Raw genomic sequence first — 22,760 nt, forward strand, 5'->3', positions numbered from 1 at the left:
AGGCCCTCCCGTTGATCGTCGATTTGCTCGAGCGGGCCCAGTAACGTCTCCATTGGAGACTTTGTTGTTACTGTGTCTGGCATATCGAATACTCTCGGTAGCTTGCCGGGCTCTCCGAGAGGGGCGGAGGAATCGAACTCGGGTCGGCCATGTTGGCCGCTTGTAAGGCGAACGCCCTACCCGCTGTGCTATCGCTCCAGCCCTAGTCTAGTATAATCATTTATTTTTGCTGTATTCCTTGTGGTCCAGAAATGTTATATACTCCAATTTGGTAAACTGGTTGATGGAGATAGAAAGAAAAAAATTAATACTTACTGAGCACTTATAGATATCTTAAGGTGTTCAAGATATTTTAAATTTCATTTTTCTGTTGGCCATTATTGTAACCTTCTAAAGTTCATATGACTATCTTCATAGTTTACTGTTGGAAATATTGAATGTGAGAACCGGTAAAGAACTCAGTTAGATCTACCTGATTATTCAGAAGCTGAGGTAGTTGTTTTAGCTATAGCATTGTAGGGAGAAAAGTCGATTTGAATGTTGACACTTGAGTCATAACTTAGGATATCAGGGCCCTAGGTAATCATATGAGAGGAACTGGAATTAAATAATTGTCAGAAATGAGTGTCTCAAATTCATTATTCACACAGGCCATTGCTTTAAAGTCTTGCATTGGGTTAGAAATTTGTTCATCTTTATCTTTCCCATGCCACCTTCCACAGTACTTTGCAAATCATGATTATTCAATAAAATATTTGTTAAAGGTAATTTAAAATCTTCTTACAGGAGCAACAGGAAAGAGTCTTTTTATAATAGTGGGATAATTGTAAGTGTCCACCCTGGGATAGTTATGCTTGTCATACTAATTGAGAGTCCAATTAGAGAGTTTAAAACTGAGTAAACAAAAAAAAAATTGGTAGTGTTTAACTATAGCAAAGCATACTCACTAAAGAAACGGGAAAAGCTGATATAGAAGATAATATTATAGACTTTAAAATCAATAGCTTATTTGATTTTAGCATTTGAAATTATCACCGGGAGAGAAACAAATAAAAGGAATTAATATCTCATGTTTTCTGTGAAAACAACTACCTCTGCTGCCTATAACTGGAATTACCACTTAAACCAGACAAGAGCTTCTTTGACTAATTAGGTCAGATTATATTTTTAGTACAATTTAATTCTAATGAATTCAGGCCCTTTCTATTAACCTTAACATGAAACATGAAACAACCTGAGAATATATCATTTGGGACTTCAGACTAAGTGTATATGCTAATGTGACAGGAATGACTGCTTGAGGACAATTTTACCACATTGATTGCAATTATAAAGGGAAAATAAAAATCTTCTCAAGTATTCTTCATTCTCTCTGAGTTAATTAAATTTTATAACCTTTGCTAAACTCATCAAACAATAGACTCATACCCAGGCAAAATCAAATAATTATAAAGAGCTTTATTATCTCTGAAAAATTCCACTGAGTTGATAGCTGTAGCCGTTACCTTTATTTTAATGGCTAGAAATTCTTACAAGCCCCATCATTACTGCACACACAATAACCAACAGTGTTTATTGAATCCGTGGAGCACTGTGCTAGGCAAAGAAAATACCTGCTCTTTAGGTTTATCATCTAAATGAAGAAGTCTAGATCGGTTTAAAGTTTGTACAAAATAATTTATTTAATAGTATAACTTAGTAGAATATTTTGGTGGAAGTAGTACATGTTTATATGTTATACATATAGGAGTGATACTGCAGTACAAGATATATATTGCAGTAATATATACTGTATATGGGAGTATAATATATATTAAATTAAAGAGTATTGAACTCCAATAAGTTAGAATTAATTTTATTTTCTACCTTTGCCTAGAGAGAGAGACATATGTTTTGAAAGATAATGCAACTACTTTTCCACAGAGAGAATAAAATTTATTGATCTCTAGAGGATAAAACACTCATTCTCTTGGTTCTCTTGAGTATTTTATTTGGGTCACTTGGGAAAGTCATTTAAGTACCAAATCAGCAACTAATTGGCAGTATAACTCACTTATGGCACATCATTGTTTGGTTGCGATGCTAAGGATAGGTACTTGATTCCTTTGACTTGAGAAACATCCTATATCAATAAATATGATGACATACTTGTGTCAGTAGATCATACAGTTTTACTTTCTCCTTTTAATAACTAACCTGACTGACTAAAATTTCTGAAGTTGAAATGAACTGTATGTTTCTGACGTAATTCTAAATCAGTTTTCATACATAAAATCTTATTTAACATGCCATCCACACTTACTGTGTACTAAAAACAGTCAAACGTTCTAGTACAATGTATAATAGTACTCATCTCACATTTGGTATAAAGCAATGTTACCAAATGGGGATAGAGGTGGGGAGGTGACTTATAAAAGTGTTGAAGGGTTTTTGGCACTTTTATAGGTGCAGAACTTTATACAACAAAAATATAACCAGTCTCAGGAATATAATACAGAGGGGTAAGACACTTGCTTGTATGTGGATGATCCATATTTAATCCCTCTGGAACCACATATGGTACTCAGAGAACTAGTAGGACTGATCCATGAGCACAGAGCCAGGAGTAATCCTTGAATAAGACTGGGTTAGATCCCAAACCCACCACACCCCAAAGCTATTGTAAACCACATTACTTCAATAATAAAAAAATGAGACTAAGTGTTCTATATCATGTGATGTTTTAGATTGATTTTTTCAATGCCTCAATTTGGGAAAGATGAGGGGACAGTTTTTTTTTTCCCCATCCAAATTGGACATATTTAAATTAGTAATGAGGATAATTGGATAAATTCATTTCCTAAAAAAATTGCTCTAAATATATTTTTCTGGTTTACTTTGTTTGCTTGGCAATTAGGCCTCTTATGATTATCAAATTTCTATTATAACCATGCTTAATTGAAAGTTAATAATCCATTTCTTTTATCAATGCTACTGTGTATGACTTTTGCAACATAATGTGCGGTCACAGAGATTAGCAATTTATATGGGTGAAACAGGTCATATTCGGCCCTCCAATTCATGCAGTAGACTCATCTTAATTAGGTCCATTAGAGAAGCTCGTTGGAACTTTAAGTGTCTTGATAACCTTCAAGGTCTAGATGTAAGAATGAGATTTTTTTAATTCTTCAAAAAGTGAAAGAAAAGTGAATGCATGCTTATTTCACATAGCTTCACTAAATATTAACACTTCCCATACTTTCCTCTGACACTGACACTGACACTGTCCTCCTGTTGTTCATTGATTTGCTCGAGCGGGCCCAGTAACATCTCCACTGTGAGACTTTTTTGGGGGCTAGAGCGATAGCACAGCGGTTAGGGCGTTTGCCTTGCACGCAGCCAACATGGCCAACCCGAGTTCGATTCCTCTGCCCATCTCGAAGAGGCAGGAAGCTACCGAAAGTAACCCCCTGCATGGCAAAGCCGGGCAAGCTATTTGTGACATATTCAATATATTCAATATGGCAAACACAGTAACAAGTCTCATAATCGATACGCCAAGCACAGTAACAAGTCTCACAATGTTACTGGGCCTGACTGAGCAAATCGAGAAACAATGGGAGGACAGTGACAGTGATACATTCTTCATCTACATAACTTTAAAGTATCTTATTTTCTGATCCTCTTTATTTATTTGTTTTTGGGGTCACACCTAGCTGTGTGACTCTCAGGCTTACTGCTGACTCTGTTCAAGAATCACTCCTGTAGGTGCTTTGGGATCAAACCAGGTTGGCTTCATGCATGCAAGTACCTTATCCATTGTACTATTGCTCTGACACTGCTTATTTTTTAGAGTAAATTAAAAATTGTGGCCAGAGTAATAGTATAACAGCTAGGGCTTTTGATGTACATGTGACTGATCAGGATTCAGTCTTTCGTACCCCATATGGTCTCCCAAGCCCTGCTAAGAATGATCCCTGAGCATAGGTAGAGTCAGGAGTAAGCACTGAGCACTGCCAGGTGTGGCCAAAAACCAAACCAAAACAAAACAAAATTCAATTAAATATCATGACACTATGCATCTATGAAAATAAAGACTTCAAGGAAGGAGAGAGAGCACATCAACCGAGCAGAGGATTTGCAAGTGGGAGGCCATCACCACACGGTCTCTTAAAAAATCCACATGTGGGGGCTGGAGTGATAGTACATTGGGTAAGGTGTTTGACTTGCACAGGTTTGATTCCCAGCATTCCATATGGTCTCCTGATCTCTGCCAGGAGTAATTCCTGAGTGCAAAGCCAGGAGTAACCCCTGTGCCTGACCGGGTGTGACCCAAAAAGTTAAAAAAAAATCCACATGGAGTGTCCCACAAGCACAGAGCCAAGAGTAGCCCCTGAGCGCAACTGGATGTGGCCCTCAAGTAAACAACAACACCCCCCCCCCCCATAAAACAGAACACAAGGACTTTATCCTATAAATCATAATACCATTATGATACCTAAAAAGATAACATTTATTCAAGAATATCACCTACTATATAATCTATGGTAATATTTATCTAATTGTCTCAAATAGTGTCTTGACTTCTAATATCTTGATGTCCCTGATTCTTTCATCATGTTCCCTATTTATCTTATTTCCTTTCTTTTCCACTAATTTATTTCTTTCCCTTTTTCAAATCTGTAATTTTAGAGGCTAGAGTGATAGCACAGCAGGTCGGGCGTTTGCCTTGCAAGCGGCTGACCGGGTTCAATTTCCAGCATCCCATATGGTCCCCTGAGCACCGCCAGGAGTAATTCCTGAGTGCAGAGCCGGGAGGAACCTGTGAGCATCGCCAGGCATGAAAAAAAATCTATAATTTTACTGGGTAAATAATAATATAGATATATGTATGTGCATGTGCGGGATGTATATATATATATGAATATATACATATGTATGTATTTTAAAAACAACTTCTGATCCGTTTCTGTTAGACTTTCTCAACCATAGCTTTATGAACAGTTTGAGGCGAGCAATTTTTTGTTGTGAGAGCTGTCCTATATATTGTAGGATGTTAAGCATCATCGCTAGACCCTACCCATTTGATGTCAGCAGCATGCCTCCATTTGTCACAATCAAACAAGTCTATAGACATTGCCAAATGCCCCCTATGGAGCAAAATTGCCCTAACAGAGAACTGCCAGATGGCTCTTATTTTGGTTATGGTTTTTTTTTTCTTTTCTTTTCTTTCTTTCTTTTTTTTTAACTAACTTTCCTCCTACTCCAGGTCAATATGAATTAAAAATTTTTGTGTAGCTGTGATCATAGTATAGATAGAATTTTTATTCTACCCTTCTTCCCAAACATTGTGCACTAAGTATTTTCTCCATTGCTCTATGGCTTGTGTATTTGTTGTCCTTATATTTCTATTATCTCTACCCTCACTTGCTGTAACACATTCATTTGTCTACTCTAACCCATCTCTCTAACACACCCCAAACACTTAACTCAAGCATCCCTTTCTCTGTCAAGGATGTTTGCAAGTGACCCAAGCTTGACCCTCTTCTCAGCCACAGCGATGGTATCAGTGCTAGGTATGTGACCTAAGTTTGAAAAAATAAAAGTCTTTTTCTGGGAATTTACTAGATGAAAAGGACTACTTTATTTTTGATTCCTTATTGGTGATGTTGAAAAGTTGAAGTCCCTAAAACTATGTTAGAATTTGTCTCAATAGAAGAGAATGAAGGCAACACAGAAAACAGAGCTGAGAATGAGAGAAAATTCTGGTATCATTTGGGTTCCTAGATCTATTCGTCTTTGAGAGTAAGACAACCCTTTCCCACAACATCTATTATTCATTCATTCATCTTTTTGAATTGGCTGAACAAGTATTTTTACATTTGCAACAAAAAGTTCTGATTGAGAAAAAGTATTTGTGTTTATATAAATTAAAGGTTCTTTTTTTCCTCCAGTATTAGTGGTATGATGTCCTTAACTATTTAGCTAACACTTAAGCTTACAATGATTTAAAATGTTTTTCCATTGTCTTTTGAATGACTTCTGGTAAAAGTCATTCAAAAGACATTGGAAAAATGGTAAAATTTCCATCAGTGTCCTCAAACATGGGCCTTTTATTAGAATTCTGAACCACAAGATTTAAAATGGAATGATTTACTTCCTAACTGATGGCCATTTGGTTTTGCTTTATCCCCTTCCGCTTTTTTACTTCCATTATAATCACTCCATCTGTGATTACACCAACTGTTATGGCAGTATCTGCTCCAGCTGCACGGACACATTTGAATACATTTCTGTGCTACATCAGTGGTTTAGGAAATTTTTTATGGTATCACAAAGATTTATTTCTAACTCTCTTAAGACCTGCCTGGTTTCTTTTAACTATTAACCTCAAAATCAATATTGTTCAACTTTTAGTGGTTAGATTTATATTCACCACAAATATTGAATTATTCTGTTATCCTAATATTTGTGGAAATGCCTTGATTGCTTCATTATGATGAAGTCTATATACATCATTTATCTGTATAAATTAATTTTTTATATTTTAAAGTCAAGTTCAAATATTTATTTATCTGTGTTTTTTTCTTATCATTTTGTTTTTACCTCTCATTGCACTAACAAATCTGCCTGTACTTCTGAGAGGTGATGCAATAATGTGTGGCTAGTGCCTTTTAGGGTCTTATAGTAATCGTGAACTCATCTTTCAAAAAATCATAGGAAGTAATATAAGCTATAAAATATATTACCATCAAATTACTTGTGGAATCACAATTTGTAATATCAAAAGATTAGAAACAAATCAAAGACTCATCATTAGGAAGTTTCTTTAATGAAGAAGCCCTGAAATGGAATTCTATGCAACTATGAAAAAAAACAAGTTTTGTATATATTGATGTCATCTAATTTTCAAGATATGTCATAAGTATGTGAAGAGGCATAATAGCAGAGTAATTGAATTAAAAAACTATAAATTCTAGCCTAACTTCAAAGATCACCATGGAAAAGTTTCTTAAGTACAATTGCTTGGGTTTTAACCTGTGAAATAATGATGTAAATGGAATTAGCCCGACTGCGTGAGGAGGAATAAAAGGATGGAGTGACTTTATAGAAGTAAAATAGTTCAAAGAGTATCTGACACATAGCAAAGTAACAAAGTAGATTGTATAAATTTTATATACAATTGTATATATTTGTAACAATTAGATTGTATAAATTTTAAATTATATAACTCATCAAAACAGAAAAAAGACCAATATCTTCATTCCGGGGTGGGGGGGGTCAAAGTCCAAGAGTTTGTTTTAATTTAGGTTTGCCAGTTCTCTTGTTTCACTTCTCTACATTGAATGAGATTGTCTAGTGTTATTTTTTTCTTTCTGATTTATTTTGCTTTGTACAGTGATGTTAGGTGTAGTACAATCAAAGATATTTTAAAGAGGTATGAAAAATGTACCTCTAAAACATGTAATCTCATTAACCAATGTTACCTTAATTAAAAATAACTTTTAAAGAAAATTTAAATGTTTTAAAATGTATTTCCATGAAATATTGATCACAATCATGATCATGATCATCCTGTTGTTCGTCGATTGCCTCGAGCAGGCCCCAGTAACGTCTTCTTCGTCCTAGCCCTGAGATTTTAAAAAGTGCCATATTCAAGGGTCTTTCAGGGTTAGGAGAATGAGACCCATCATTGTTACTGGTATTTGGCATATTGGGTACACCATGGGGAGTTTGCCAGACTCTGCCGTGTGTGCAGGTTACATACAGTAGCCTGCCAGGTTGTCCAAAGTAAGAATAAGATAATAAGATGTTGCGAGGCCGCAAATGCAGTCACACACTTCCGGGAGCTGGGTTTTATAGTCTCAGTCTTGCCTGTTGATGGGATTACACGGTGCTGGGGGGTCAGTTGGTGGGTGTGACCCCTGACTACTGGAAGATGGAGGATCTGGGTGGAGGATGCTCAGCCCCGATCCGAGCAGGCTTGGAGATTTCAGCCCCGGGACCCACATGCCTTTGTTCCTCTGCCGGTACCTTCATGCATGTGGAGAGTGGTCTCAGCGTGGTTGTGACTGTTTCTGGAGGTCTTCAGCTGCCAGAGCTCTGCTCAGGGCGGGGAGAGAAACTCAACCCGCCCCCCTCCAATACTGATATATTCATAAATAAAATAAGAAATTTTAAGTTACTTAAAATGCTCCCTTTCTGATATTTAGTGTAGTCTTTTCATTTCTTTCTCTTTTTAAAGGGAGGATATACACCAGGTGGTATTCTCAGCTTACTCTTTACTGTGATCAAGGATCATTCCTGGCAGAGTTTGGGGACTATATGTGGCAAAGGGGATTAAAGCAAGCACCCTACCTGCTGTACTAGTTTTCTGGACCCAGATCACGGTCACGGTCATGGTACTCCCGTTGTTCATCGATTTGCTTGAGCGGGCCCAGTAACGTCTCCTTCGTGAGACTTCTTGTTACTGTGTTTGGCATATTGAGTACGTCACGGGTAGCTTGCTAGGCTCTGCCGTGCAGGCGAGATACTCTCAGTAGCTTGCCGGACCCAGATCATTTATCTTAATTAATCTTTTTGATTTTGGGGTCACATCCTGTGATACTCAGAGGTTACTCCTGGGTCTGTTTTCAGGAATTACTCCTGGTGGGCTCTAGGAACCATATAGAATGGCCAGGGTTGAACCTGGGCAGGCCATGTTCAAGACAAGAGCCTTACCCTCTGTACTATCTCTTCCACTCAGCTCATTTCTTTTTTTAATGTTGCATAATATTCCACTGTGTGGATATGCCAGTTTATCTCTTCAACTACTGGATCTCTTGATGGCTTCTAACTGTGAATAAAGCTCCTGTAAGCATTAGTATGTTGTTTTTGGTGTCAGTGTAAAATTTTTAACTCCGTCTCATTGAAACAACATGTATGATGGTTGTACCAAATGATAAAAGTATGCTTAATTTTAGTATAAAATTACCAAACAATATTCCCAAGAACCAGAGAGTCTGAAGTATGATTTGGGAGCTCGCCAGTAATGAATGAGGAATGCTGCTCCATATCCCCACCAACATTATTTGGTGTTGTTAGTGCCACTACTATTGAGGCCATAATCTGGGTGGTGGGACTGGGCAAGTGGTGCCAGAGAATCACATATTCAAGGCAAGAGCAGCTACCATTTGAGCCATCTCCATCATTTATTTTGTGGCCAATGGGACACATTCAAAGATGCACAGAGGTCCGTCCTTCTGGCCGGTTGGTGGTGGTTTGAGGATACTCAATGTGCCTGGGATTGAACCCAGGTCAGCTTGCTGTCTTTGGGCCCAGGTCATCGACGTGGATGTGCACGGCCCTCCACTATTTTCTTGTAGAGGACCCTCTCCTGGCCTGAGTGCTTCAATAGTGCCCGCGGACATTTTCTGTTTTCCTGGGTCTGTGCACCAGCACATGTGTAGTGGGGAAAATAGTGAAGGAAAGGAGAAGAAGACTTTGAAACCCGTTTGAGGAGGTCTGGGGGGACTTGGGTCTGGAAATGCTCTACCTTATTCCCCCATGAGGCTCATTCAGCCTGAGCTCCTTAAGCAAGCGTTTTCTGTGACACTGCTCCAAAGAAGACAAGGAGGTGTCCACTTTGGTTTGGGCTAGTCAGACTCCGGTATGAATGAATGACCCTCTTTCTTAGATTTGAAGAACTGGATTGTTGGTGAAAGCTCTCAATGCAGCGGTTATTTATGGGGCACAAACTCACAGGAACGGTCAGCAGAGATCTCTTCCAAGGGGCGAGATCTGGGCTCACGTTTCCCTGGGGGATCGAGACCACCCACCCACACCCACACACACACACACACACACACAGACACACACATCTCAGTGGGACTCAAACATGCATGCTTAGCATGTTTGAGGTCCTGGGTACTATAGCTGGTATCCCAAAACATTAAAAACAAAACAAAACAGGTTCGTTGGTGCAGTCACTGAAGGTAGAGAAGCACAAAAACAAACGCAGCAAAGGAAAAGTGAGAATGATGGTTTAGGAGAGTCAACCTGGTGTGTTACGTGGCATTTCGGAGAAATCTGAAAGCAACTGATTTCCAGCAGGAATTCGGGTTAAGAGAGGTTCGGTTCAGGTTCGGGGAAACGCCTTCAGGGTCCAAAATGGATACCGAAGGCGACTGGAATAAAACCCCCAAAGCACCAGGAGCCTTTTTTTCCGCCCCCTACTCTTTTCAATGCAACCTGGATGCCAGCTCCGCGGGTACCTCCAAAACCCGGAGAGGGATGCGCCAGGCCCGGCCCGGAGCGGCCGGGGGTGGGCGCGGGCCGGCCGCGACTGGGCATGCGCAGGGGGAGGCCCGCCGGGTCGGCTCCGGGAGCCGTGACGAGTCCGGAAGCGGCTGCGCGCGCCCCGCGGCGTCAGAACTAGTTTGGTTCCTGGACCTGCGGACTGGACTGGACCCCCTGCCACCGCACCTTGGGACGGAGCCCCGGGCAGGACCCCCACGGCCGCCTCCCGCGCCGCAGCCATGTCCAGCAACAGCTTCGCTTACAATGACCAGTCCGGCGGCGGGGAGGCGACGGAGCTGGGGCAGGAGGCGACCTCGACCATGTCCTCCTCGGGCGCCTTCGGCCTCTTCAGCAGCGACCTGAAGAAGTGAGGAGCCAGGCTGGGCTGCGGGGACGGAATCGAGGGGCTGGGGGGACCCCCCCCACCCCCGGCACCGGTCTGGGGGTGGGCTGGGGTGCGGACCGGGCGGCCGGGCGGCCGGGCTGGGAGGGTCCTGCGGCGAGCGCGCCTGGGAGGGCGCCAACGTCTCCCCCACAATTTGGGGGGGCGGGTCCCTGGGGGAGTGGTGGGAGGTTGCGGGGACCAAGTTTGGGGGTGCAGCTAAGTTTTCAAACTTTTTTTTGTCGCGAGAAAAGCACCCTTTGAAGAGCTTCGGTGGCGTCTCCGAAGGCTGGATATTGGCGTGGGCTGGAGCGCCGGGATCTGAATTTTGGGAACCGGCGCTTGTGGGGAGTTTCACGTCAGTTGCAGCAAACCCCGAGAAACCTGCCAGTTGCGGGGGAAGCGGGGGCGTTGGGGAAGGGGCGAGGGAGCGGCCGTCTGCGCGTTGCCTGGGGAAAGCGGCTGAGGTCCTGGAGTGGAGGGGTCAGGTGAGGCTGTGGTCGCGTAAGGAATGAGTGGGTTAAGAAACGTATATTTCCTGTCAGTATCATTTGCTCTACAAGGGGGGGGGGGCGGGGAAAGATCTACCCCAGCTCTGAACACGATAATAAGCGTTCGAGTAGAGCATTTTTAGCGCGTGACCATGAACGAATATCAAGCTTGTCCAATTAATGGAATTTTTAGTAATAGGAACCACAAAAAGTTACTCAGACTTTTAAAGACTGTTTTAAGTACCTCCAAAACTTGGGAAGGAAACACATGCAAGACCATAGTGTGTGTGTGTGTGTGTGTGTGTGTGTGTGTAAGTAAATCTGCAACTTGGAAAGAAAACTCATGCAAAATGTGTGTGTGTGTGCATATGTGTGTGTGTGTGCGCGCGCGCGCGCACGCAGTATGCTGGGAATGCTGATAGCTATATTTTAAGCTATGTTTTAATCATTTTAACTTTTTTGTTATGTTTAATTTCTGCCAGCCACTCTGGTCTAGTAGTAGTCTGTCAGAAGCTTATTGCCAGCTGTACAGGTGGCTTTTGCAGATGTCTGAAAGGTATGGGTAAAATTGAAATCTTACTGGAGCAGGGTAATCTGGAAAGTGCTTGTCATTGCAATGGTGATTAAATTTTGACTTTGTTTAATTTGACTGACTGAAATCTTGTGTGCAGTTTGTGTGCAGTTTTCTATTTGTTTTCCTTGTTCCCAGGTTAGAAAAGTTTAAAGGAAGAGAATTCATTTCTTTTCATATTTCTTTCTGCACATTTGGAAGATGTTCTAACATGGGATCGTTCGCCCGTCTCTACCTTTTTATTAGCAAAATACTTCTGACTTGAGTTATCCTTCCCCACTGGCATGTGATGTACTTACCATTAATTTACTTTTATGATCTGTGAATATCTCAGATGTTTTTTCTCTTAGAGTCTTTCATTTCTTGTTTCGTGTCTTGTTTTGTTAGATTTAAACCTGGGAGGGGCTGGGGGGAGTATAGCTTTGACTATGACCAGCAGTCACCTAACCAACTATATTTAAAATAAGAAGAGCAAACACTGTGCTTCTGTATTTGTATGCATTACTTGACATTTATTATTTGTCCCCTAAAAAGTATATTGCTTGTGACTTGATATCTGACTCCTCTTTTAATGATAAGGAAATTAAAGCACATGTGTCTAATCGGTTCCCCAGATTGCAAAGCCTGTATACTGAAACATGAATTCAGACATTCCAGTCTTAGAATGCATTCTTTGATGCCTTCTTATGTACCACTTAGCACTTGGTCGAAGTTGTAATGGTTTCATTAGAGAAGTTAAATCTCTAGATGGAATATGACCTTGAAGTTTCCAGAAATGAGAAACATTTTGGCAGTTAAGCTGCAACCTGTTGGGGGTTGTACAAAAACAAGAAGACCCTGTTCTGCAAGTGTGTGCAGGATTAACCTCATGGTCCTACTGTCCTCTCATTTATAAAATGGTGATGAGACCTGTCTTCCACCTCCGTCACTTGCATCCCCACCCCTATTTTCAAACCAAATGTCAACATTTATGTAAACATTTTTAAAAACTTATCCTATGAGCAGACGGTTCTAATTTTTGATGATCTACTTTATTTAGTTTTGTTTTTCTATTTTTGTTTTGGTCTTTGGACCACACCCGATCTTGTTCAGGGCTTACTCCTGGCTCTGTGCTCAGGGACCACTCCTGGCAGGCTCCAGGGAACATAAGTCAGGGATTGAACCTAGGTTGGCTTCATGCTCCACAAATGCCCTACTGCACTGTACTATCACTCTGGCCCCTCTATTTAGTCTGTTGGGCAAAGACTACGCAGCTCATGCCGGGGGAGGTGATGATACTCCTCACTTGATGTATTTTAAAAAGAAGTTTTACAGAAAAACTTTTTTTTAAAGAATAGTAGCACTGTAGCATTGTCCTCCCATTGTTCATCGATTTGCTCGAGCGGGCACCAGTACATCTCACAACAAATTGTGAGACTTGTAGTTACTGTTTTTGGCATATTGAATAAGTCATGGGTAGCTTGCCAGCTTTGACATGCTGGCGAGATATTCTTGGTAGCTCCCTGGGCTCTCTGAGAGGGGTGGAATAGTAAGAGAAATATCCTTTATGCGGATACACCACTTAAAAATGTTACTATATTACTTTATTTCTTTTGTGTTCTTTACACAAACATACACAGGTATTTTCTGAACCAATGGATATTGGAGAATAGGTTGAAAACATTATGTCCCTTTACTCCTAATACCTGTATATTTAAAGAACAAGAATATTCTTTCACATGACTAAATGCTATTATTTTTATAGTCTCATGGTCTGTAATACAGTGTAATCATTATGCTAGAAAATAATTTTTATTTTTTAAAATTATTTATTTATTTATTTATTTTGCTTTTTGGGTCACACCCGGCGATGCTCAGGGGTTACTCCTGGCTCATGCACTCAGGAATTGCTCCTGGTGGTGCTCGGGGGACCATATGGGATGCTGGGAATCGAACATGTGTCGGCCATGTTGGCTGCATGCAAGGCAAATGCCCTACCCACTGTGCTATTGCTCCAGCCCCTAGAAAATAATTTTTAAAACAATTTTCTCCTCTAGAATGGCATCTAGTCTAGAATCATGTATTTCGTTGTTATCTGTTAATTGTTTTTGAAGAGCAACTCTAATCTTTGTCTTCTACTCCCTTGATGCATTCCAAGAATGCCAACCTGTTGTTTGAGAGCATGTTAATCAGTTGGTTTAGCCGATATTTCCTCATATTTATTTATTTATTGTCTTTTTGGCAACATCTGATGATGCTCAAGGATTACTCCTGGCTCTGTGCTCAGGAATCACTTCTGGTGATGCTCTGGGACCACATGGGATTCTGGGGATTGAATCTGGGTCAACTGTGTCCAAAGCAAGTACCCTGCCCACTGTACTATCTGCAGCCCATTTCTTCATATTTATATTATTTTTTCATTCCTGGCCGGAAGACAGCCATAGGTGATATGACCATGCAGACATACTGCTTTTCATCACATTCAGCAGTCCTAGTATTTAGCAACCAGGTATGGATCTGTTATACCGTTCTTACCACTGTGACTGCAAAATGGTGTTATTCCAATTCTGACTCCATCAGCTTTCTGCTGTGTAGACCCTTGTCTTGGAGCTCTGCGTATTTGCTCTGCCACTAATCCATCTGAAGGATGCTGAATAACATCTTAGTGATAGGATTATTGATGGTTTTTGCTTTCTGAATTTAACCTCATTTACCATCACCAGAGTTAGGGAGTTTTTAGTTGGGTTTATAAAATGAGCACCCATACATCATTTAGTGGCAAAGCAGACCTGTATACTCAATTATTTGCTTCAAATTTTTTTCAATTTTATTTAAAAAGTAAAGAATTACATTCTTGTGTTTCTTTTGGGATTGTTGTAAAATTGTATTTTACACAATTTTCCCCCTTTAAAAAAATATGGAACACTGCATGTATTTGCGTGCTATTCTTGTGCAGGGGCTGTACTATTTTCTTGGTGTTGTTCCAGTTTTAATTTAAAGTGAGTTAAAATTAGTTTCCTTTGGGGCCATAGCGATAGCACAGCAGGTAGGGGGTTTGCCTTGCAAGCGGCCAACTCCTGTTTGATCCCTGGCATCCCATATAGTCCCGCAAGCACCGCCAGGAGTAACTCCTGAGTGCAGAGCCAGGAGGAACCCCTGAGCATTGCTGGGTGTGACTCAAAAAAACCAAAGAAAAAAAATTAGTTTCCTTTGTCTTAAGATTTTTTTTTTCCTTGTTTGGGACCACACCCAGCAGTGTTCAGGGCTTATTCCTGGATCATTTCTGGCAGTGCTCAGAGGACCATATGTGGGCTAGGATCTAACCTGGGTCAGCTGCATGCAAGGTAAACCTCTTAACTTCTGTACTATCTTTCTAGCCATTGAGCTTTTCTTTTATCTTAGTAAGTTTGATTATGTGAATATAGTTATTCTTTTAATTATTTTCTGCATTATATAGAAATTAATTCCTAGGAGTTGACAAGATTGATTTTTATAATCAGTAATAGCATTGTAGCACTGTCCTCCCGTTGTTCATCGATTTCCTTGAACGGGCATTGTGAGGCTTGTTACTGTTTTTGGCATATCGAATATGTCACGGGTAGCTTGCCAGGCTTTGCCTTGAGGGCCAGATATTCTCCATAGCTCGCCTGGGCTCTGTGAGGGCGGGGGGGGGGGGGGGCGGGGAGACGGACGAACCCTTGGTGGCCTCGTGCAGGGCAAATGCCCTACCTGCTGTGTTATCGCTTCAGCCCTCCTAAAATGTACAAACCTTAATTAACAGATTTGGAGAAAATGAAGCTAGTTCTCTCCTCCCCTTTTTTCCTCTTTCCCCCCTACACACATACACACACACACACACACACACACACAGAGTCTTAGATGCAAATTAGTACAAAATGAACATTTTCCCAGTAACTAGTAGAGTAGGTTGTGAAGTATTGTTCAAAATAATAACAAAAAATAGTAAACGTGTCAGTAATAAAATCAGTAATAAAATGAAAAAAATTCTGAATCTCTTTTTCTCTTTCAAAAACATCATGGTCGGGGCTGGAGAGATAGCACAGCGGGTAGGGCGTTTGCTTTGCACGCGGCTGACCCGGGTTCAATTCCCAGCATCCCATATGGTCCCCTGAGCACTGCCAGGAGTAACTCCTGAGTGCAGAGCCAGGAGTAACCCCTTGCATCGCCAGGTGTGACCCAAAAAAACCCAAAAAAAAAACAAAAAAACAAAAACATCATGGTGTATTAGAATTTTTACCCAGAGTCAGAAGACCTGGATTTAAGTTAATATTTTGTACGTGTAATAATGTTTTCTGTTGAAGTTGCTTGATTTATTCTTAGTTTTAGAAAAGGCATGATAGTATTTGCCTATTTTTTCTTTCGTTTTGGGGCCAATTCTGGCAGTGCTGAGGTCTTTCTCCTGGCTCTACACTCGTATCACTCCTGGAGAGTTGGCGGAACATTTAGGGTGCCAGAGATTGAACCTCGCTCTGCTGTGTGCAAGACAAGTGCCCTATCCACTTTACTATTGCTCTGGTCTCAGGTAGGTTCTTGTATGATGGTATAATCAAAAGTGATTTTTATGTTAGGGTATTTACTAATACCATTTGGAAAAGTTGATGAAAGCTTTGCTAAGTTGGTGGTGACATTTGAATTTTAAAGCCTGAGAAGGTTTTGGTTTTGGATGCAGAAAAGTGGGGATGGAGATTTTTCAGGCAGAAAAAAAGAGGAAAGTCATAGAAAAGAAAATTTATGCTCAGATGAGGAATAAATTTGGGCATCAAAATTTAAAATTGTATGTAGTAATATAAGTGTGTTAAATCGGGCTGGGTTCTCCCCAGAGAAATCACACGAAGACAAGTTGCGATGCAAAAAGCGAAGGGTCTTTATTGGCTAGCTTGGCTAGGGCCCTCCTCCGGCTCACCGACAGGGTGGCGGCCTTCTCCAAAGGAGCGGCTCCAGAGTCTCAAAAGTGAGGGGCTTTTATACCATAACATTATGTAACAGGGACTTTCTGCGGACCACCCTTTTGGCTGCAGTCTCAGGGGTTTTCCATTACCTGTACTTAGCTAATTGATTATTAGTTGGAGTTACATAAAGGTTGCATAAGAGTTACATAAGGTTTATATAGCAGGGGCTTCCCTACCTGCATCTGATTGGTAACCCTTAGTTAATCTTACCATGACTATCTCACTTGGAGGAAATCGTGACTCAATTCCAGGTATCTGTGCTCAATTCCAGGAATTCTGGAACCGAAATCTAGGCCTAACTTCTTCTGGCTTTTTTTTTTTAATTTAAAAAAATCATTAAAATTTATTTTTTGCGGGGGGGGGGGGTCGGAGCTGGAGCGATAGCACAGCGGTAGGGCGTTTGCCTTGCGCATAGCCAGCCCGGCCGAGCTGGGTTCGATTCCTTTGCCCCTCTCAGAGAGCCCGCCCGGCAAGCTACCGAGCGTATTGCGCCCGCTCGACAAAGCCTGGCTAGCTACCCGGACGTATTCAATATGACAAACACAGTAACGACAAGTCTCAAAATGGAGATGTCACTGAGCCCGCTCCAGCTTGAGCCCTTAACTCATTCAGTCATTCTGTATTCTCAGTTATTTTGTACCTCAGTAAATTTTTGTTGACTGTTGTGTAGGACATGGCAAATAATTTTCCCTCTGCTCTTTGTAGATTCTTAACTGAGATATCCCCTGTTAGTAAAGAATAGATCAGCAGTAGGAAGTTTTAACCACTTACATGAAAGACCCTCAAAGGTATGAGATCCAGGCGCTAGCTGGATGATTGAGCCTGGGATACTACCCTAAGCTTAGGAACAGGAAAGGGACTGGAGCTCCCGAGGTCCAAGGAGAGCCGTTTGCTAGAATCTGAGAACATTATTTCAGTTTGCAGGAAATGATGGTACCTGAATTCTTTGCATATTATGAGGAACACAGGATTCTCAATGTGCGTTGCTTTTTCTTGTGTTCAGGAGTCCATGGTTGCAGGTATGAAAATACACTGCATTCATGATTTATTTCTGTATCATCATTTGCCCTTTCAGTTACAGTTCCCATATTGTCTGAATTTATGATGGTTGTGATAGTGGTCAAGTTCCTCAGATACTGGAACTTTAGAGCTTTTATATTTGTTCAATAAAAATAGTTTTATATAGTTACCTGCTTATCAGTTTGTAAAATATCTGCAGTTGACATACCAGAATACATAGAAAAAAACAACAGCAACAGCAAAAAAACCAAGTGATCATCTGTATTTATATTTCAGTGTCCCAATTTCTTTATTCATTTACTGATAGATACTTAGGTTGTTTCTGCATCTCGGCCACTAGAAATAGTGCCACTACAAACATGAGGTTTTTATTTATTTATTTTAGGTTTTGGGCCACACCTGGCAATGCGCAGAGTTTACTCCTGGCTGTGCACTCAGTAGTCACTTCTGGTGGTATTCAGGAGACCATATGGGATGTTGGGGATTGAACCATGTTTAGCAATTTGTAAGGCAAGCACCCAACCAGCAGTATTATCGCTCTGGCCCCTGCATATTTATTTTTGAATCATTGTTCTCATTTTCTTTGCATACTTTGCTCCGAAGTGCAGTTGCTGGTTCATACTGTGTGCCTCATTTTAGATTTTTCTGAAATGTCCATGATGTTTTTCTTGATGTCCATACCAGCTTGCATACCTACCAGTAGTGTATGAGGGTCTTTTTTAAATTTCTTGTCATTTTTTTTGAATGACAGCCATTTTGACAAGAGTGAAGGGAGACCTTGTTATGGGTTTTTCATTTTCTTTTTTCTTGCATTTCCCTGATTGTTTTTCATAATGGGCATCCTATCACGCCCCCACTGATTATTTGTATGTCATTTTTAGAAGAATGTCCAGAGTCTCAAAAAACGTGAAACTTCATTTGTAAATAATGTATTCTGTTGAAAATGACATTATGTGACAAGTATTTCAATAGATGGCAAACTTTTAAGTAATTATGTAAACAAGAGATTTGTGACTTTAGAGTCTGTTCAGGAATAGACTATACAAGCCAGACTTGTAGGAATTTGTAAAGGTAAGGTAAAGGTAAAGGCCCTCCCGTTGATCATCGATTTGCTCGAGCGGGCCCAGTAACGTCTCCATTGGAGACTTTGTTGTTACTGTGTTTGGCATATCGAATACATCACGGGGAGCTTGCCAGGCTCTGCCGTGCGGGTGAGATACTCTCGGTAGCTTGCCGGGCTCTCCGGGCTCTCCGAGAGGGGCGGAGGAATCGAACTCAGGTCGGCCATGTTGGCTGCGTGCAAGGCAAACGCCCTACCGCTGTGCTATCGCTCCAGCCCCTTTAAAATTTTATTTTATGTGGAGGTCTGTCTAGACCCATTGGTGCTGGGGTTGCCTGGGGCCACTGTTGGTGGTATTTGGGTGCCACCAAAGTGTCCAAAGGTAGTCTTGGCTGGACCGAAGTCAGGGCTCACATGATACCTGAAATGAACTCAAGGATTTGCACATGTGAAGCATGCGCTAACCCTCATAAGCCTTATCCCTGACGTCTCCGTTTAAGCCCTACATAGCTTCAGTCAAGGTAACGTGGAGGGTTATATGGCTCAAGGTAAATAGTGTCTCTTTTTCCTAATTGTTGTGGAAAACACATTTACTTGCACTGTTTCTTAAGTATGTGGTTCACTGGTGTGAATATTTACGTAGCTGTGAACCAGATCTCTCAAAGTTTTTCATCTCCCAGCACCATGCTGTGACTTTAAAAAAATAGACTTTTTTTTCTGAAAATTCAAGTGCTTTAGGGACACAGCTTATCTAAGGTAGAGATTGCATATTGATTTACTCAATTCCCTGTACAGAAGGCTGATCCAAACTCATCAGATGGAAAACTTGCCTTCTGTGGCATTGGAAGTTGTTGTTGTTTTCTTAAAAGAATTTAAAAATTAATCTCACTTTGAGTTGGCAAATCCCTTGAACAATTTGTGGAAAACTTACGTTTATTCTAGTATAGTTTATAAATTTCTTGGAGGAAAATCGAATACTAATACTCAGAACTTGATGTACACACTGACTCATTGGCAGATCTAGGTTCATGCCCATCTGTTACAGTGGCACCATGCCCGTTATTACAGTGGCATGCCAGTATCAGTGAGGCATGTTAGCCAGCAGAGATGAATTGTCTGGATGGAATACAGTATTCTATAATACTAATTAATTTTGAGCTGATGAATCTACATGAAATAATGTTAACCAGATACAGTCAGTGTAATGCCAGTGAAAATAAATTTTAGTTTAACTTATACAGAAGTATATCACAGGTGTTTTAGATTCCTGCTGAGAATATCTAGTTATCAGTTTTCTTTTCATAAAAACTTTGAGTTTAAGAGGAAAAATAGGTCTGGGGAGATAGCTCCTGGGAAGAACATGCGCTTTTCGGAGGAGAGGCCCAGGTTCTATCCTCGCCCAACCTACCGCATATAGAACTCCCCTGAATATTGCTGAGAGAGATGACCCCCAGAAGCAGGCAAACTCCTTAAGGACATACACTGGTTGTAGCCCCCAGACAAATAGCAAATAATAGAGCAATTTTCTTACAGATCTACATGAGATGTTCTTTGTAGTAAATAGGGATGAAGTGTTGTGGTTTCTAGGTTATGGATTTTTCTACCTTTGGAGTATTACTTTATAATTCTTGAAATATATTTATATACTCAGCTTTATGGCAGAAATTGATAGTGAAGTGGGAAATGGAAGAATATTGGATTTCTAAACAGGACCCAGCTTTAATTTCTTGCTTTGTGATTTGGCAGTTCAAACTTAGAAGGTTCTGTGAGTTTAGACTTCATGTTGTATAATCTTTTGTTGTCTTTATGTTTCCTGAGTCTCAGTTTCCTTTTCTGTTAAGTGAAAACAATTACCACAGATCATTCATAAAGAATATCTGATAGCAAAATAATAGTGTCATAGGTTTTAGAAAATACCACTATTAGGTGGTAGCTGATAATTAGCATAATTAAATTAGTTTTGTGTTTCAAAAGGCAGTGTGGGTGGGATATTCTTGGTAACTTGCCAGGCTTTCTGAGAGGGATATCTATATCTATATCTATATCTATATCTATCTATCTATCTATCTATCTATATCTATATATGTGTCTATATATTTCCCTCTATGATTTGTTTCCTACTGTCTGAACCCCATGAAATATGGTGTGGTAATTATGGAAAATGGGTAGGGAGTGTCTTATGATGTGTCAAGCCGCCGAGCTGTCCAGGAATATGTTCACTCATATGTGAGGCTTGGCTGGAGCATGTGGAAAGTGGCCTGGCGCATAGTGGAGTTTGGGTAGTGGAGGTTGGTTGCCAGGGCTGAGTCCCTAGGGGAGGGGAGGGTTCTCATCTGCCTCCCTCTGGGGTGCCCCGAGTGAAACTCTGTTGTGGAGTCTGGTGGCATCGTTATGGGGGCCTCATTTTATGCTCCCTTCCGGGAGAAGCAGCTTTACGTTCTGGAGGGTGCACGGCAAGCTACCTGTGGCGTATTCAGTATGCCAAAAGCAGTAACAATAACGGGTCTCATTCCTCTGACCCTGAAAGAGCCTCCAGTATAGCAGCGTTGGGAAAGATGAATAAGGAGAGGCTGCTAAAATCTCAGGACTGGGACGAATGTAGACGTTACTGTTGCCTGCTCAAGTAAATCAATGAACAGTGGGATGACAGTGATACAGTGATATGGTTTAAAAAGGCACATTAGAGGCAAATTCATCAGGAATATTAAAAGGATATGACTCTTATCCCATACATACCAAGATAACTTCAGTGATAAAGTAGATATCTTTAAAAAGCCAATTGCTAACGTGTATGTGCCATATATGGTGCTTGTGTTTCTTAAATGACTTCTTTTATTTAGTATAATACATGCTAAGTCTCTCCATATTCTTATAAGTAGCAGGATTTCATCTTTACTGCTGAGTACTATATCGTGTGTGTATATTTACACAAATAACCTCGTTGACATACTTTATTTTATTTTATTTTTTGATCTGAGAATATAAACCTTTATTTAATTTATTTATTTATTAAATTTTATTGAATCACTATGAGATAGCTACAAGCTTTCATGTTTGGGTTACAATCACACAATGATCAAACACCCATCCCTCCACCAACACACATTCCCCACCACCAATATCCCCGGTATACCCCCCTTTTCCCACCCTCCCCCTGCCTCTATGGCAGACATTATTCTCCATAATCTGTCTCTACTTTTGGGCATTATGGTTTGCAATACAGACCCTGAGAGTTTATCATGTTTGGTCCTTTATCTACTTTCGGCACACATCTCCCATCCTGACCGATTCCTCCAGCCATCATTTTCTTAGTGATCCCTTCTCTATTCCAGCTGCCTTCTCCCCTTTGCTCATGAGGAAGACTTCCAGCTATGGAGCAGTCTATCTGTCCTGTGTATCTACTGTCCTTAGGAGTCAGCCTCATGTTATGTTGTTTTATACTCCACAAATGAGTGCAGTCCTTCTATGTCTGTCCCTCTCTTTCTGACTCATTTCACTTAGCATGATACTCTCCATGTCTATTCATTTATAAGCAAAGTTTATGACTTCATCTCTCATGACAGTTGCATAGTATTCCATTGTGTAGATGTACCAAAGTTTCTTTAATCAATCATCTGTTCTAGGGCACTTGGGTTGTTTCCAGATTTTGCCCATTGTGAACAGTGCTGCAGTGAACATACAGGTACAGGTGTGATTTCTACTGTGCTTTTTTGCATCCTCAGGATATATTCCGAGAAGTGGTATTGTGGGGTCATATGGAAGCTCAATTTCTAGTTTTTGAAGGACTGTCCATATTGTTTTCCAGAAAGGCTGGACCAAAGGGCATTCCCATCAAAAGTGAAAGAGTGTCCCTTTTTCCCCACATCCACGCCAGCACTGGTTGCTTTTGTTCTTTTGAATGTGTGCTAGTCTCTGTGGTGTGAGATGGTATCTCATTGTTGTTTTGATTTGCATCTCTCTGATGGCTGGTGATGTGGAGCATTTTTCCATGTGCCTTTTGGCCATTTGTATTTTTTTTTTTTTGAGGAAA

At 40.7% G+C, this 22,760-nt stretch overlaps 1 protein-coding gene and 1 pseudogene across 2 annotated transcripts in view; one reads left to right on the forward strand and one right to left on the reverse strand.

Annotated features, from left to right (window-relative positions):
* Nucleotides 1-10,341: 10,341 nt before the first annotated feature.
* Nucleotides 10,342-22,760, forward strand: part of AP3B1 (adaptor related protein complex 3 subunit beta 1) — a 239,032-nt gene continuing 226,613 nt past the window's right edge. For both annotated transcript variants that reach the window (XR_008792195.1, XM_056112560.1), the window contains exon 1: nucleotides 10,342-10,624. Coding sequence is in view for 1 of the 2 variants with exons in the window: in XM_056112560.1 (XP_055968535.1) it covers nucleotides 10,497-10,624 (128 nt within the window). In the remaining variant the exon portion in view is untranslated. The remainder of the gene's footprint in view (nucleotides 10,625-22,760) is intronic.
* LOC130021851 (uncharacterized) lies at nucleotides 14,592-14,689 on the reverse strand (annotated as a pseudogene).

The sequence above is a fragment of the Sorex fumeus genome, unplaced genomic scaffold (genome assembly GCF_029834395.1).
Source record: "Sorex fumeus unplaced genomic scaffold, SorFum_2.1 ptg000018l, whole genome shotgun sequence".
In the NCBI taxonomy this organism is placed as follows: domain Eukaryota; kingdom Metazoa; phylum Chordata; class Mammalia; order Eulipotyphla; family Soricidae; genus Sorex; species Sorex fumeus.